General features: G+C 39.7%; 1 protein-coding gene across 4 annotated transcripts in view; it reads right to left on the bottom strand.

The window, feature by feature from the left end:
* dipk2ab (divergent protein kinase domain 2Ab) overlaps window positions 1–18,815 on the bottom strand; it is a 168,771-nt gene that overhangs the window by 59,926 nt on the left and 90,030 nt on the right. For 3 of the 4 annotated variants that reach the window (XM_062991136.1, XM_062991137.1, XM_062991138.1), the window contains one exon: window positions 15,627–15,960. The exons of the other annotated variant lie outside the window; for it this stretch is intronic. In XM_062991136.1, the coding sequence (XP_062847206.1) occupies window positions 15,891–15,960 (70 nt within the window). In that variant the 3' untranslated portion in view covers window positions 15,627–15,890. Of the gene's footprint in view, window positions 1–15,626; window positions 15,961–18,815 lie in introns of those variants that run through there. 4 annotated transcript variants of the gene reach the window in all.

Raw genomic sequence — 18,815 nt, 5'->3', positions numbered from 1 at the left:
AGGAATTGAGGTATATTAACAAATAAGATGAAGTTGAGCAGACAAAACATGAAATATGTTGGGTTCAGACTGTCTGCAATCAAATAAAAGTCAAAGTAAATGTAAGGAACACTGCATTTTTATTTTAGCTGCATTTTCCATACTGTCCCAACTTTTTCTGATTTGGGGTTGTAGAATAAAGATTGTTAAAATGTACTAACATGTTTAAATGCTTGATATGATCTTGGCATCCCTCTGAGGATGATTATTTTTTATTTACCAGCAATTGCTATTTCACCTTTAGCCAAGTTTGATTGATATCTGCACCCACCACAGGTTTGAAAAATGTCAGAACACCATAGCAAGATTTGGTTTGAATGTTGGTACCATTTGAAGTTGTTACCAAAAGTACCATTCGAAGTCAGTCATATTGTATACAATTCAGTTTGTTTCCCCCAAGATCTACAAACTAAAATTCAGCAGTTTTAGCAGGGTTTTTTGGTCTCTGTTTAATGTTGGTAAATTTTTTTAAATTATTAAATTCTTTGGGTGACAAGCAGAGCACTGAGTATTAGCCAGTCAGTGTTTCTATGACAGTGACTTAGTCTTAGAAATATGACTTAATTTCAAAGAAACAGATGTCCTATGCACTAAAGATTGCAGCACCCAGAACCTATAGTTTATTTCCTGAAGCATAATACATTATAATTTGCTGTTAACATGCAGTATCCACCCTCTCCACTATAAACTGTCAAAGTTAAATGTGGCGACTCCTTGGCGTTCAGTATGTTATGTCAAAACACTGTTTTGCATGCTTGGTTTAACCTTAGCAATCCTTGGGGGATCATTTTCACTAGTCTGTGTTTTTCCACTCTTGTCCAGGTCTGAATGAACTCTGACCCTTTCGACATGCTTAAGCAATCTTTCAAGGTTTGGCTGTTTCAGTGTATCCGGTTGACCTGGCAGTCAATTCATTCCACTCAATCTGGTTAACGCTTATTCTGGTCAGCGTTGGGCTAGATCTGGAGCCAATCCAAGAAAGACTGGATGTAGAGAAAGTAAACAACAAAAAATAGCAGTTCATTGTAGGGTGATTATTTAGAGTAACCTATCCCGCTACTGGCATATTTTGGAACCGGGAGGAAACTAAAATATCTGTGGTAACAGGGTAAACACCAAACTTACGTAACAGTAAGCAAAGTATTGAATTAAATTTATTGAGCTGTGAAAGACCACTTCTACTTCTTTACAATTAGAGGTCAAACTCCAGGTCCAACTCCATTGTTTTCTTATATACATTCTTGCTTTTATTACTTGGCATTCATGGCTTAAGTCATTGGCTCTTATTATGTTACAAGGGTTCTTCCAAAATTTTCCACACTTTTTTAACTCTATTTATTAAGAATTTCAAAAATAAATGACATCAATTTTCTACATTGTCTCCTTCCGATGCATTTTTCCAGCAATGCAAAAAAAAAAAAATGTTTTTGGTTGAGCACATAGCCACTGATGCACCACAGCTTTCACATCATCATCACATGAAAATCTTCTTCCCCTTAAAGCTTCTTTAAGCGGAAGTCAGATGCCACTAAATCCGGACTAAAAGCTCTTTCTCAGTCTCTCAGATAAGAGATCTGAGTCTTTAGGCTAGAGTACGAGTCGAGTCACGAGTCTTTAGGCTAGAGTCCGAGTCGAGTCACGAGTCAATATAATATACACAAAACAAATATTGCAAGTGTAGCGTAGAAATAAACAAATAATCTGTAAGTTCAGATAAAAAATTACAACAGATTGGCGACTGTATTTTGCTGTTTTACTTTCCTAGGTACCAGTTAAAAGCTTAAACTGACGTTTTGTTTTCATTGCAAATTACGCACAGCGGCCAAAATCCCAAACACAGCAAAAAATCCATAATACTGCTTACCTTAGCTTATGTTGTTCCAGATGCTATTCAATTTATAACCGTGTGTCCCATTAGGAATATAATTCGTTATTTTGTAAATGTGCTTATAATTAAAAACCTCCAAACTTTTACCGGTTGTGAGGTTAAACACAAACCCATTAGAAAGCCAATCAAGCGTTTCATTGACAATCATCTGTGTGACGCTGCAAACTAAATACATGCAAAAACTGCATTTCTTACCAAAAATTACAATAGGTCTGATTGGTTCAGAAAGCGGTTCTTACAATCATTAGCGCCAATTCTGTAGGAGTGTTCCATTCACATTATCTGTTACTGTGAAGTGCACTACGTAGGGTATTCCACCATTTTAAGTAGGGAGCAACGCTCCATCACTTTGCCGGAAGCTGGAACATTTAGCCATTGCGTGCGTTGCGGGTTAAGACGGCCGGAGCGTTATTAGAGAGCAGAAAATGACACAATCAGAATGATGTTGGATCATATATCCATGATCCAATAAGTCATTTTTTGCGACTCACGAGTCATTTGAAATGAGTCCGAGTCGAGTCTATAGTCGCTGTGTGTGCGACTTATGTGCGACTTACGTGCGACCCATCTCTGTCTCAGATACGACCAATTAGTAGTACTCCCGCCCTCACTGTTTCCAACCAAAATATAAAAGTGCAGCAACGTTTTGAAGATTCATTGTATTAGGAACAATATTCCCTATTGGTTGACTATAGGTTTAAATATAATCATTTCCAGGACCTAGTTTAACCAATTCTTGTCAATTTTTCCAGTCCCTATATCATGTGGGTTCATCTAAACAAACTGGTTGGTATAATGTACAAGATGACTTCCGCTTCGCTTTGAATATAACATTTCAGTATAATGTTTTACATGCTTGGTTTGACCTGACCTTAGTGTCCCTTAGAGGATCATTTTTACAAGCCTTTGTTTTTCTACCTTCACTCTTGTCTAAATGAACTCTGACCCCAGCCAGCTAAAACAATCCATCAGAAACTGGATCCATCACAATGCTGCATTTCCTCCCCATAACATGTACACTGTAGAGAACCCAGGGAGAAACCACACCAACCCGACCCCACACCTCACGCCCATAGGCGTTGTTAGTTAAAGGTTACTGTGGGCACTATAGTTTGATATAGGCTAGCAGATGGTCTTGTAAAACACCAAATCAGAAAAAGTTGGGACAGCATGGAAAATGCAAATAATAAAATAATAATATTTCATGTTTTGTCTGGACAACTTAATTTCATTTATTAATAAACCTCTATTCCTGCATTTCAGGCCTGCAACACATTCCAAAAAAGTTGGGACAGTAAAGCATTTACCACTTTGTAATGTTGCCAATTTAGTGTTTCAGCTTTTATTTTGTTCCATTCTTCCTGCAAACACGTCTTAAGATGTGCAACAGTACGGGGTCTTCGTTGTCACATTTTTCATTTAAAAATTCTCCACACATTCTCTATTGGGGACAGGTCAGGACTGCAGGCAGGCCAGTCCTGTACCCGTACCCTCTTCTTCCACAGCCATGCCTTTGTAATGTGTGCAGCATGTGGATTTTGCATTGTCTTGTTGAAAAATGCATGGACGTCCCTGGAAAAGATGACGTCTTGAAGGCAGTATATGTTGCTTTAAGATCTCAATGTACTTTTCTGCATTAATGCTGCCCTTACAGAAGTGTAAATGACCTTTGCCAAGGGCACTGACACAGCCCCATACCATGACAGACCCTGGCTTTTGGACTTGTTGCTGTCTGGATGGTCCTTTTCGTCTTTGGTCCAAAGTGCATGGCGTCCATTTTTTTTCCAAAAAACACCTGAAATGTTGATTCATTTGACCACAATACACGTTTTCACTGTGTGATGGTCCATCCTAGATGCCTTTGAGCCCAGGGAAGTCGACTCCGCTTCTGGACATGGTTAACATAAGGCTTCTTTTTTTGCATAGTAAAGTTTTAAGTGGCATTTGTGCATGTAACTCTGTATTGTAGAGCTTGACAAAAGTAATCCCTTGTCCATGTGGTTATATCAGCTATTGTTGAGTGGTGGTTCTTGATGCAGTGCCATCTGAGGGATCGAAGCTCACGGGTGTTCAGCTTAAGCTTACGCCCTTGGCCTTTACACACTGAAATTCCTCCCGATTCCTTGAATGGTTTAATAATATTATGCACTGTAGAGGGAGAAATATGCAAATCCCTTCTAATATTTCTTTGAGGTACATTGTTTTTAAACATTTCAATAATTTTCTTAAAAGCTCGTCCATGCTACATGCAATTTTTTATAATGAGTAACTACACCGATCAGCCATAACATTAAAACCACCTCCTGGTTTCTACACTTACTGTACATTTTATCAGCTCCACTTACCATATAGAAGCACTTTGTAGTTCTACAATTACTGACCGTAGTTCATCTGTTTCTCTACATACTTTTTTAGTTTGCTTTCACCCTGTTCTTCAATGGTCAGGACCACCACACGACCACCACAGAGCAGGTATTATTTAGGTGGTGGATCATTCTCAGCACTGCAGTGAAAATGACATTGTGGTGGTGTGGTGGTGTGTTGGTGTGTGTTGTGCTGGTATGAGTGGATCAGACAATGTTTTTAAATATCGTGTCCACTTACAGTCCAATCTATTGGACACTCCTACCCAGTTGGTCCACCTTGTAGATGTAAAGTCAGAGACGATCACTCATCTATTGCTGCTGTTTGAGTTGGTCATCTTCTAGACTTTCATCAGTGGTCACAGGACGCTGCACACAGGGCGCTGTTGGCTGGATATTTTTGGTTGGTGGACTATTCTCAGTCCAGCAGTGACAGTAATGTGTTTAAAAACTCCAGCAGCGCTGCTTTGTCTGATCCACTCATACCAGCACAACACACACTAACACACCACCACCATGTCAGTGTCACTGCAGTGCTGGGAATGACCCACAACCCAAATAATACCTGCTCTGTAGTGGTCCTGTGGGGGCCTGACCATTGAAGAACAGGGTGAAAGCAGGCTAAAAAAGTATGTAGTGAAATAGATGAACTACAGTCAGTAATGGTAGAACTACAAAGTGCTTCTATATAATAAGTGGAGCTGATAAAATGGACAGTGAGTGTAGAAACAAGAAAGTGGTCATAGTGTTATGGCTGATCGATGTACTGTAAGTATGTATTGAATATAACTTAGCTTAACTTAGCTAGCTTAGCTATTTCTTCAAGAAATAGAGTTTTCTGTCTATCAGGCCTAAATAGGATATCTGGGTCTTTTAAAGGCAGCCCACTATTTGACAGACAAGGCCACAGGCATTTAGATCATGTAGAGCAGCACAGTGACACCATGTCCCACATTTTTCTTATTTTAACTGAGAAAAATTTGCTGATGGGTGACAGGGGTGCACATTTAAAAATCGGTCTGCCTACTTGTACTGAAAGGTGAAACAATTGCCAGAGATTTTCTTCTAATTGCTTCTAAAAGTCTTTCCAAACTGCAGAAACAGAAGTTTTACTTTAAAAAAAAACTTCAAGTTAATCAGATTTAGGAAAGCCATCTAAATGGAATTGGGGAGGCAGATTAATAAGGTCACTGTCCAAAGGTAGATCAATTCCAACCACCTCGGCAGCAACTAGCAATTTAACAGCTTTTTATTAGGGGTTGATAGGGGTTAGAGCTTTATCTTGGACATTGCTGTTGTGTTATGAGCTGGTATCTAGGCCACAATCAACTGTGCAATGATCCGCTTATTGCCAAGGTATTTAATAACTAATCCCTGAACCACAAAGTGTCTAAAATTGTGGTAGTTTTTTTTAATTAGCCAGCTTTCTCTTACTCCCATCAGCCACGTTGATAAAAAGTTCTCAGACATGTTATTTAAACAAACACAGCCAAGATCTCGAGAGACAAATTTAGCTATCCTTAAAACTCTGTTAGAAGTAAGATTATCGTGACAAAGCTCAGAAAAAGAGTTTAAAACCATGAGCAGGAATGCATGAGTGTGTATGGATTATTGTTTCTGCCGGCAAACTGCTGGGTGTGGTGAAACTGAATGGTATAATTACAGAGTGGGAGCTGGAGGTAACTGTACTATTCCTGATTTGCTGTGGACATTCTGATCAGGTCGCCAGCAACACAGTTCTGTGCTAAATGACCTGCTTCTCATGATAAAGATTCAATATATGGCCAAAAGTAGTTCGACACTTTCCAAATATTTGTTCATGTGTTTGTCACACCCACTGTTAAAAGATATATATAAGAAATTATACAAAATATAGACCTTCAACAATGTGGCAACAGTTGGGGAATGTCATATCATGCTCTAGCATAACTTTGTATATACAGTCAAGCCGGGAAGTCTGCACACCCCTTCCATCTTCTCTACATTTTATTACATTACAGACTCATTCTATGTATAATAGGTTGAGTTAATTTTTAGTCACACAATTCTACACAAAATAGCCCACAATGACAAAGTGAAAGCAGGTTTTTAGACGTGCTTATTTATTAAAAATCAAAATGTAAAACATATGTACACAAGTGTGCACACCCTTTGATATGACACCCAAAAGTGAGCTGAGGTGCATTTTGTTTGCACTGATACTGCTGGAGATGTTTCTACAATTTAATTGGAGTCCAATTGTCGTAAATTCAATTGATTGGACACGATTGGGGATTGCCAACACATGCCTATATAAAGTCTCACAGTTGACAGAGCATATCAGAGCAAACTCCAAGCCATGGGGTCAAAGGGATTATCTGCAGACCTCAGAAACAGGATTGTGTCAAGGCATAGATCTGGAGAAGGGTACAGAAAAATTGCTGCAGCTTTACAGGTCCCAAAGAGCACAGTGGCAACCATCATTCCTAAATGGAAGAAGTTTGGAACCACCAAAAATGTTTTTCAGCAGCGGGACCGGGGCGACTAGTCCTGATAGAGGAAAAGATGAATGCAGCTAAGTACACCAAGATCCTTGGAGAAAACCTGCTCCAGAGCGCTCTGGACCTCAGACTGGGTCGAAGGTTTACCTTTCAACATGACACACAGCCAAGAGAACAAAGGAGTGGCTTTGGAGAAACTCTGTGAATGTCCTTGAGTGGCCCAGCCAGAGCCCAGACCTGAATCCAAACAAACATCTGTGGAAGGAGCTGAAAATGGCTGTGTACCGACGGTCCCCATCCAACCTGATGAAGCTTGCAAGGATATGCCAAGAGGAATGGGCAAAAATGTCCAGAAACAAGTGTGCCAAGCTCGTAGCTTTTTCCCCAAGACGTCTTAAAGCTGTAATTGCTGCCAACGGTGCATCAACCAAGTATTAGGCTAAGGGTGTGTACAGTAAAATAAAATTGCATATTTTCTAAACCTTGTTTTCACTTTGTAATTATTAGCAATTGTGTGTAGATGTTTGAGGCAAAAAAATAACTCAATCTATTATAGAATGAACCTGTAACGTAATAAAACGTGGAGAGGGTGAAAGGGGTGTGCAGACTTTCTGGCTTGACTGTATATAAAGCAAGCTTCATAAAGACGTGGTTGTATATTGCAAGTTTTGTCGTGGAGGAACCCAAATGGCCTGCACAAAGCTCTGACTGTTTTAGTTTAGTACAGCCCTTATATTTAAATAATGCTGCAAGACAGTCACCAATCAAATAATTTTTCAGTTGCTTATTTGGAAGCAGTGGGTTCTCTCTTGATCAACACCCTCTAAACCCAAAGCAATGAAAACCTTGCTTGGCTGTGGAGAGTGATACCTGTGTTTCAGCAGCTTTTAATTTAAGACAGACCAGTTTGGACAAGGTTTCTCCTGAACTTGAGGTAACGGTTTGGGTTACCCTCCTGATCCTAACAAAGAAACCACTTTTTTATGTACTATATGGACAAATATTGGTACAGATTATCTTGGGACTTAAAGCTGCTTAGAACTGGCTCTGAGGGACATTCCTGAATCTATGATTCCCATTGCAATTCTTATGGCTTGCTTTAGTTTGTGGATTTAAATAGGGTCTTTTTAAGGGCACAGGAAAGGTAACTGCTTTGGTAAAATAATAATCACTGATAAATTGGCTGTATGTATATTTAGGTTTTATATATATATATATATATATATATATATATATATATATATATATATATATATATATATATATATATATATATGTATATATATATATATATATATATGTATATATATATATATATATATATATATATATATATATATATATACAGTATATATCCACGGAGCAATGGAAGAAGGTGGCCTGATCTAATGTTTTCATCACGTGGATGGCTGGGTGCGTGTGCGTCGCTTACCTAGGGAACACATGGCACCAGGATGCACTATAGGAAGAAGGCAAGCCGGCGGCAGTGTGATGCTTTGGACAATGTTCTGCTGGGAAATCTTGCCATCCATGTGGAGACTACTTTGACACGTACCACCTACCTAAGCATTGTTGCAGACCATGTACACCCTTTCATGGAAACGCTATTTCCTGATGGCTGTGGCCTTTTTCAGCAGGATAATGATCCCTGACACAAAGCAAAAATAGTTCAGGAATGGTTTAAGGAGCACAACAACGAGTTTGAGGTGTTGACTTGGCCTCCAGATTCCCCAGATCTCAATCCAATCGAGCATCTGTGGGATGTGCTGGACAAACAATTCCAATCCATGGAGGCCCCACCTCACAACTTACAGGAGTTAAAGGATCTGCTAACATCTTGGTGCCAGATACCACAGCACACCTTCAGGGGTCTAGTGGAGTCCATGCCTCGATGGGCCAGGGCAATATTAGTAAGGTATATATATATTACAGTTTTGTGGACAAAGAAATGTCCCAATCAGTCAGTCACAGAAATAATAGCAGAAATCATTACAGCCAAGACTGGCAGGACGTACATAATTGTGCATGAAAATGTTAGACCACAATTGTAGGTAATTTCTTATAAAGAAACAGAGAAAACGCTGTTGACAGCTGAAGATGCATCAGACATAACACAGGTGTAGATGTATATTCATTTATTCAATATTCAAACTCACTGCAAATTTGTGAGTACAACTTTCGAATGAAAGGCACAGTAAAATCAGACACTGCTGATATAATACTCAATGAAAAATTATTAATTACAGTACAAGCAGACAGTTTACACACTTACAAATCTCTCAAGCTTCATGATCCTAAACAGGTACAAACCCTCCAGGGTAGAGCAGAGAACACGCATACAGCTGAACCGGCTAATATAGAACAATGAGAGATTGATAACACTTATTGCTTTTAAATCTGGTTGAAACACTGATCCTGCAGCCTGTACAGTTCAGTTCCAGCACTGATCTAACACCCGACATGATGAGTCAAGGTATTTAGGAAATCTCAAACACAGAGAGGAACATTGGATTTAATTACAGCAAGTTTGAGTCAGAGATTAGATTAGATTAGATTAGGATAGGAACTGTTCTCCCAGGTTGCAAGTACCCTGTACTATATGGGTCAATGACAAATATGTGTGCCAGGTCATTTTAAAACATTTATATTAAAACAGAAATGATTTTGATGGTGTGTTTAGCTGCAATTACGTTAATTCAATTTCCTACTATTTGTTTGTGCCTTTTAAAATGATGAATATTTTTTTCTCATAGAATAATCAAAGCTGCACATGATTCTAAAACCTATTTAAACTGAAATATTTTATCAAGGGGGTTTCTGTTATAATAATGTGTATCTCTCTTGTTTTAATTTCATATTCTCTAAATTGTAGGGTATATTTTACTATATTTTATTTTAGTTTTCATGTTCTTAATTGCTTATCTCTCGTTTTAATTTCATATTCTCTAAATTGTAGGGTATATTTTACTATATTTTCTTTTAGTTTTCATGTTCTTAATTGCTTATCTCTCGTTTTAATTTCATATTCTCTAAATTGTAGGGTATATTTTACTATATTTTCTTTTAGTTTTCATGTTCTTAATTGCTTATCTCTCGTTTTAATTTCATATTCTCTAAATTGTAGGGTATATTTTACTATATTTTCTTTTAGTTTTCATGTTCTTAATTGCTTATCTCTCGTTTTAATTTCATATTCTCTAAATTGTAGGGTATATTTTACTATATTTTCTTTTAGTTTTCATGTTCTTAATTGCTTATCTCTCGTTTTACTTTCATATTCTCTAAATTGTAGGGTATATTTTACTATATTTTCTTTTAGTTTTCATGTTCTTAATTGCTTATCTCTCGTTTTACTTTCATATTCTCTAAATTGTAGGGTATATTTTACTATATTTTCTTTTAGTTTTCATGTTCTTAATTGCTTATCTCTCGTTTTAATTTCATGTTCTCTAAATTGTAGATGCAATCATATCACTGAGCCATCGTGCTGCCCCATCTGCATTGAAATAATCTAGACATGTCATTAACATATTATTGAGAGCTTCGGACCCTCAGCTTACTATTAATTTTTTTCTATTTATTTCATGCATTTTCTCCTAAAGTGTAGCCAATTAATCTTCCGCTGCTGAGGATTCTGACTGCGATCGAGGAGGGTATATTTGCCCGCTCCACACCTTCCGACACGTGCGCAGTTCTCAACCCTTTCTTTTTCGCCCGTGCTTCAGTGGATTCGCACATGAGGCTCATCCACTTATGCACAGGCGGGGTCTTTACACAGAGTTTGAAGACCTCACCCACTTAATCCGACCTTTTCCCACCAAGCAGACTCGGTGGCCAATTTTGTCTGCTGCAGGTACTGCCAATCATGCCCAGCCGACAGGTAGCAGAGCCGAACTGGGGTGTTCAGGATCTCAGCGCTGGTGTGCTAGCAGAATATCCGACTGCGCCACCTGGACGCTATTTCTTTCGCTTTCAAATTGGAGCGGCCCTAATTCTAACCTTAAAAATGTATTTTTAAGTTTGAATGTCCCTCAGATTCCTCAGATATGCGCCATGGAGTTAAAGCTGATGTTAACATGACAAATGTTTTTACAGATTCTTTTATTTTAATATATAGTTGGTAAATTACACCACCCACTCATACTATTGTTGCTGCTTTGAAAACTAAAATAGTTAATTAATTTTGTTTTGATGTTAAAAAAGATCATAAAGAAAGTTTAGTAAAAGAAAGAGACACAAATGCACATCGTCATTGACCCATATAAAAAAAAAAAACTTTTTCAATCACCCTTCTGTTGAACTGTATGAAAACGCTAAACTGATAATCTAGATGCCAAAACCCTCAGAAAGCTCTATAGATCATCTGCTTTGCATTAAACTCCTTCATCCATACACACACGCACACACTAATTCACTGGTCCACCAAGTGTAAAAGCAAACTTAATGTGCTAATTCACAAAAAAAAAAGGACGCAGGAAAAATGGCAGATTGATAGCTAAGGTTAACTGACGTTAAGTGTCAGTGACATGATTACATTTTGATTAATTCAACTGTAAAACTGTGAAATTTAATTTGGACTGTAGGGCAAAGAAGCCCATCATTTTAGCATGTCTGGGTGGATACATTTCACCTTGTTAAACAGTGACTGGTAATAGGGATGCACTGATCCAACTGCACTGATTAGAGAATATACTAACACACAAATCTTCAGATTTACTTTGTTGTATATACAGTGTATCACAAAAGTGAGTACACCCCTCACATTTCTGCAGATATTTAAGTATATCTTTTCATGGGACAACACTGACAAAATGACACTTTGACACAATGAAAAGTAGTCTGTGTGCAGCTTATATAACAGTGTAAATTTATTCTTCCCTCAAAATAACTCAATATACAGCCATTAATGTCTAAACCACCGGCAACAAAAGTGAGTACACCCCTAAGAGACTACACCCCTAAATGTCCAAATTGAGCACTGCTTGTCATTTTCCCTCCAAAATGTCATGTGACTCGTTAGTGTTACTAGGTCTCAGGTGTGCATAGGGAGCAGGTGTGTTCAATTTAGTAGTACAGCTCTCACACTCTCTCATACTGGTCACTGAAAGTTCCAACATGGCACCTCATGGCAAAGAACTCTCTGAGGATCTTAAAAGACGAATTGTTGCGCTACATGAAGATGGCCAAGGCTACAAGAAGATTGCCAACACCCTGAAACTGAGCTGCAGCACAGTGGCCAAGATCATCCAGCGTTTTAAAAGAGCAGGGTCCACTCAGAACAGACCTCGCGTTGGTCGTCCAAAGAAGCTGAGTGCACGTGCTCAGCGTCACATCCAACTGCTGTCTTTGAAAGATAAGCGCAGGAGTGCTGTCAGCATTGCTGCAGAGATTGAAAAGGTGGGGGGTCAGCCTGTCAGTGCTCAGACCATACGCCGCACACTACATCAAATTGGTCTGCATGGCTGTCACCCCAGAAGGAAGCCTCTTCTGAAGTCTCTACACAAGAAAGCCCGCAAACAGTTTGCTGAAGACATGTCAACAAAGGACATGGATTACTGGAACCATGTCCTATGGTCTGATGAGACCAAGATTCATTTGTTTGGTTCAGATGGTCTCAAGCATGTGTGGCGGCAATCAGGTGAGGAGTACAAAGATAAGTGTGTCATGCCTACAGTCAAGCATGGTGGTGCGAATGCCATGGTCTGGGGCTGCATGAGTGCAGCAGGTGTTGGGGAGTTACATTTCATTGAGGGACACATGAACTCCAATATGTACTGTGAAATACTGAAGCAGAGCATGATCCCCTCCCTCCGGAAACTGGGTCGCAGGGCAGTGTTCCAGCATGATAATGACCCCAAACACACCTCTAAGACGACCACTGCTTTATTGAAGAGGCTGAGGGTAAAGGTGATGGACTGGCCAAGCATGTCTCCAGACCTAAACCCAATAGAACATCTTTGGGGCATCCTCAAGCGGAAGGTGGAGGAGCGCAAAGTCTCGAATATCCGCCAGCTCCGTGATGTCGTCATGGAGGAGTGGAAAAGCATTCCAGTGGCAACCTGTGAAGCTCTGGTAAACTCCATGCCCAGGAGAGTTAAGGCAGTTCTGGGAAATAATGGTGGCCACACAAAATATTGACACTTCAGGAACTTTCACTAAGGGGTGTACTCACTTTTGTTGCCGGTGGTTTAGACATTAATGGCTGTATATTGAGTTATTTTGAGGGAAGAATAAATTTACACTGTTATATAAGCTGCACACAGACTACTTTTCATTGTGTCAAAGTGTCATTTTGTCAGTGTTGTCCCATGAAAAGATATACTTAAATATCTGCAGAAATGTGAGGGGTGTACTCACTTTTGTGATACACTGTATATATAACCACCTCCTTGTTTCTATACTCACTGTCCATTTTATCAGCTCCACTTACCATATAGAAGCACTTTGTAGTTCTACGATTACTGACTGTAGTCCATCTGTTTCTCTGCATGCTTTGTTAGCCCCCTTTCATGTTGTTCTTTAATGGTCAGGACCCCCACAGGACCACTACAGAGTAGGTATTACTTGGGTGGTGGATCATGCTCAGCACTGCAGTGACACTGACATGGTGGTGGTGTGTTAGTGTGTGTTGTGCTGGTATGAGTGGATCAGACACAGCAATGCTGATGAAGTTTTTAAACACCTCACTGTCACTGCTGGACTGAGAATAGTCCACCAACCAAAAATATCCAGCCAACAGCGCCCCGTAGGCAGCGTCCTGTGACCACTGATGATCTCAAAGATGATCAACTCAAACAGCAGCAATAAATGAGCGATCGTCTTTGACTTTACATCTACAAGGGTGGACAAACTAGGTAGGAGTGTCTAATAGAGTGGACAGTGAATGGACACGGTATTTAAAAACTCCAGCAGCGCTGCTGTGTCTGATCCACTCATACCAGCACAACACACCACCACCATGTCAGTGTCACTGCAGTGCTGGGAATGATCCACCACCTAAATAATACCTGCTCTGTGGTGGTCCTGGGAGAGTCCTGACCATTGAAGAACAGCATGAAAGGGGCAAACAAAGCATGCAGAGAAACAGATGGACTACAGTCAGTAATTGTAGAACTACAAAGTGGTTCTATATGGTAAGTGGAGCTGATAAAAAGGACAGTTAGTGTAGAAAACAGGATGTGGTTTTAATGTTATGGCTGATCAGTGTATAGAATTATTATCTTTGGAACTTCTGACACAGGTGAAGACAGTGGCCACAGCATGATGGAGCACAGCTGATCAGAAGGAATAATATAAACATACATAGTATGATATGCTTCGTGGCAACAGTTTGGGGAAGGTTTTTTTCTGTTCATGCATGAGTGCACCAGTAGCTTAACACATTTGATGAGGAGGAACTCCACTGGCCTGCACAAAGCCCCGACCGTGACCCTACTGAACACCTTGGGGATGGTTTGCAATACCAATTGTGAGCCAGGGCTTCTTTTTCAACATCAGTACCTGACCTAACACAAATTGGCCACAAATTTCCATAGGCAAAGTCTAAAATCCTCAACACTGAGGCATGACATTAAACAAATCCTTTACTATGGCAGTGTGTTTACTTGCCAGACCAGTGCTTTGTAGATATTGATATGCTGGTTTTGGGCTGAACACACCAAAGCATTAAAGGTAAGTTGAGTTCCACCAGGGAATCAGAATTCAGTGATCAGGAAATCTCTAACATACTTACTTTAAACCTTTCTTTTTGTTTGTTTTTTTATGTATTTTTTACAGCAGGCTTTACCCTGGTCAGGGTCTTGGTGGGTCTGGTTTTCAGCAACACACCCTGGAGAGGACAATACACGCTGTAATCATAGAATCCTAAGTTGTGTTTATGGAACACAGATCTTGAACAGATCTTCCAGGTTTGTGATAAGTTGATTTGTCAGTGTGCAGTTAGTACGAGGGTTCTTCAAAAAGTTTCCGCACTTTTTAATTAAAGAATTAAAAAACAAATGGCATCACTTTTCTACATAGTCGCCTTCCGATGCATTTTTCCCAGCATTGTACCCATTTTTTCACCTAATTTTCCTCCCAATCTAGTAGTATCAAATTACCCGATTGCATTATGCTTCCTCTCTACTGATGCTGATTGAGAAAAGCGAGACTGACACACGCCCCCTCCGACACGTGTGCAGTAGCCGACTGCCTCTTTTCACCTGCACGAGACGAGTTCATACGTGTATCAGCTTTGTGTACGTAGAGACACACCCTGATCCTCATTATCCCGCAACTCTGTGCAGACGCCATCAATCAACCAGCAGAGGTTGTCATTACACCAGTTATGAGGTCCCTATCCGGCTTTTCCCTTCCCTGTATGAACAACAAGCCAATCGTTGTTCATGTAGCCGCCCAGCCTGCTGGATGGCAGAGCTAAGTTCCGGACCGACAAGTTCAAAATTTCAGCTCTGGTGTGCTAGCGTTTTTTACTGCTGCGCCACCTGAGCGGCCTGTGTAGCAACTTTTTAAAGCCATCAGCAAAAAATGTTTTTAGTTGAGTGTGTAGCCACTGATGCACCACTGCTTTCACGTCATCACATAAAAATTACTACTCCTCCCACCCTCACTGTTTCCAACAGAAATATAAAAGTGCGGAAACTTTTTGAAGCTTCCTCATATTTAATATGCCGAGCTTTAATATCAGTACTGTATTTAAATAAAAAAATTAAATAAATTATCAGAACAGGATTAGTGCAACCCTATTTGGTTCAGCTGCTGGAACAAGACGTTGTTTAATCCTAAATGCCAAACAAGGAACTAAATGCTCCACTATCCTTTATATAAACTGGATTACCTTTAATCTTTGCTGGTTGCTTGGGCACTTAGAATCAGTCCAGTATGTTCAAATGTACAAAGACGGGAGTAACATATTTCCAGACTCTTTGGTATATGCATAAGGAGAAACATCTACAGAACATTGACTTCCTTATTTATTTATTTTATTTCCGTCCTGTTCTGTACACCCTACACACGCATAACCTTTAACAAAATTCTGATTGCCAAACCCCAGATAACCTCGTCATGTGGTTCATAGAAGAAAACAATCCATGGATTGTATCTCAGGTGAAAGAAGGTTGCCTACTGAGCTTCTGTGTGTTGAATGGTCCAGCTGCCTTTCTGAGCATGCTCACGTCTTCTTACCAGATCTCTGTAAGAAATGAACTGCCCGTTTTATAGTAGCTGCTTTTCTCTATTTAGTAGTAAACCATAAAGCTGGCATTATACTTTACCCGTAACTCGACTAGCAGAAGTGTTCACACACTCTCTCGCATCCCTTTTGTGCATCTGAAAGATCACAGTGAAAAAGGACCATCCCGACAAGATATAAACCTTTGAAATATGCACCTAAAGGGCGGCAAATATTACCTTTTCACAAGGGTAAAACACAATTCAATAAACAAAATAGACAGTTTGATTAAATAAACAGAATGAGTGTTTTACTCATGTTTTGTGTGTACTTTTTATTCTGTAGGACAAATGATATAATCTAGGGTAGACGGAGTACCTTTATTTGTCATATACACATTCACTGATCAGCCATAACATTAAAACCATCTCCTTGTTTCTACACTCACTGTCCATTTTATCAGCTCCACTTACCATATAGAAGCACTTTGTAGCTCTACAATTACTGACTGTAGTTCATCTGTTTCTCTACATACTACAGGACCCCCACAGGACCATTACAGAGCAGGCATTATTTAAGTGGTGGATTCTTCTCAGCAGTGACGCTGACATGGTGGTGGTGTGTTAGTGTGTGTTGTGCTGGTATGAGTGCTGGAGTTTTTAAATACCAGGTCCACTCACTGTCCACTCTACAGTATTAAACACTCCTACCTAGTTGGTCCACCTTGTAGATGTAAAGTCAGAGACGATCGCTCATCTATTGCTGCTGTTTGAGTTGGTCATCTTCTAGACCTTCATCAGTGGTCACAGGATGCTGCCCATGGGGTGCTGTTGGCTGGATATTTTTGATTGGTGGACTATTCTCAGTCCAGCAGTGACAGTGCAGTGTTTAGAAACCTCATCAGCGCTGCTGTGTCTGATCCACTCATACCAGCACAACACACACTAACACACCACCACCATGTCAGTGTCAGTGCAGTGATTAGAATGATCCATCACCCAAATAATATTTACTCTGTAGTGGTCCTGGAAGAGTCCTGACCATTAAAAAACAGCATTAGAGGGGGCTAACAAAGCATGCAGACAAACAGATGGACTACAGTCAGTAATTGCAGAACTACAAAGTGCTTCTATATGGTAAGTGGAGCTGATAAAATGGACAGTGAGTGTAGAAACAAGGAGGTGGTTTTAATGTTATGGCTGATCGGTGTATACACGAGTACAGTACAATGAAATTATTTTCCCGCATAAGGAATTTAAGCCACAGTATAGCACCCTTGAAGCCGCAAGGGTTAAGGGCTTTGAACAAAGACCTAACAGTGGCCGCATAGCTAAACCAAGTACCATATTCCATCTCAGTCGGTGATCATGAGGAATATTCAATAGAGCAAAAGCTTCCAGTCCCCAGGACACTGTCTGGTACCATGGCGTAATTTATTTAGTATTGTGTGAATTCATCAGTCATCCAGCGGGGGTTGAAATTGCTTTCTAGCAAATTATACAGTAAATTAATTTTTAGTTTAGTACTATATTTAAAATCTAGCTTTTTGGCAACTATAACACGTTCATCTTAATATCCAAATGTTCTTTAGAGCCACACATTGCATAAACGATTAACAACCCCCCACACTTTGAAGATAACCTTGTTTTATTGTAGAAACAGTATCTTTATCACACTCTCTGTTGCAAACACCAGGCCATGGAGGCGCTGCAACAGAGAGCTGATCAGAGCCTGCTGGCAGTATGTCAGTGTTTAACTGGTTAACATTGTTTCCATCTCAAAACCATATCAAACTATAGAACAGATTGATGACACTGCTTGAGCTGATCAGTATTCAATGAGAAAAGACTGTGACTACACTGGATCTGAGCATTGCCATGCTGAGTGGGTCTGACCTGGTTTAAACTTACTGGAGTTGACACTCAGTTGACCGATCAATAGGAGAGCAAGTAAACCTAATTAAAGGTCAAAACCTTTAGATGAAGAACACATATAAATATACTACAAGAGGAATGCATTAGGTTTTCCTGTGCTATGTATTTAAGTCCAAATCCTGATCTACCTTCAATTAATAGCAACAGATACTGTATTTCCAAGACAATAAATTAACCTCATTTTAATGAGTAGTTGCAAAAGGGGGAAGGATGAAGATCAAGTTAACATTACACTGTATGACCAAAAGAATGTGGAAATACATTCTAATTATTTATTCCACATGTTTTAGTCACACCCACTGCTAATAGATGCATAAAATTAATTATTATTTTAAAAAAGGATAATTGATTTGCATTGTGGCAAAGGCTTGGGGAAACTGGTTTGCTCCATTTCCAAGAGTAAAGGAACAACAGAGGCCTGCACAATGCCCTGACCTCAACCCAATTAAACACATTTGGGAAGAATTGGAAGCCAGGACATTTTCATCTAATTTCAAATAATTCAGATAATTTTTTATAATTTTCCGACAGATACACTCTAAAAGCTTGTAGGAAGCCTTTCCAAAGAAGGAAAGTCTGTTTACATTTACGGCATTTAGCAGATGCTTTTTTTTATCCAAAGTGACATACAGTGCTGTGACAGCAATTGAGGGTTAAGGACCTTGCTCAAGGACCCAGCAGTGACAACCTGGCAGTGGTGGGGCTTGAACAAGTGACCTTTTGATTATTAGTCGAGTACCTTAACCACTAGGCTACAACTGATGTTGACGCTGCAATTTTGTTTATGCATTTTCTCCCGACTTTTTAGCGTGTCCAATTGCCCGACTGCGTCACGCTTCCTCTCCACTAATGCCGACCCCCGATCTGATTTGAGGAGAACAAAGCTAACCCACACCCATCTCCCCCCCCCGACACGCGGGCAGCAGACGTATGCATTTTGTC

The sequence above is a fragment of the Trichomycterus rosablanca genome, chromosome 3 (assembly GCF_030014385.1).
Source record: "Trichomycterus rosablanca isolate fTriRos1 chromosome 3, fTriRos1.hap1, whole genome shotgun sequence".
NCBI lineage: Eukaryota > Metazoa > Chordata > Actinopteri > Siluriformes > Trichomycteridae > Trichomycterus > Trichomycterus rosablanca.
The sequence above is the reverse complement of the archived record's forward strand: the minus strand, read 5'-3'. Positions and strand labels throughout refer to the sequence as shown.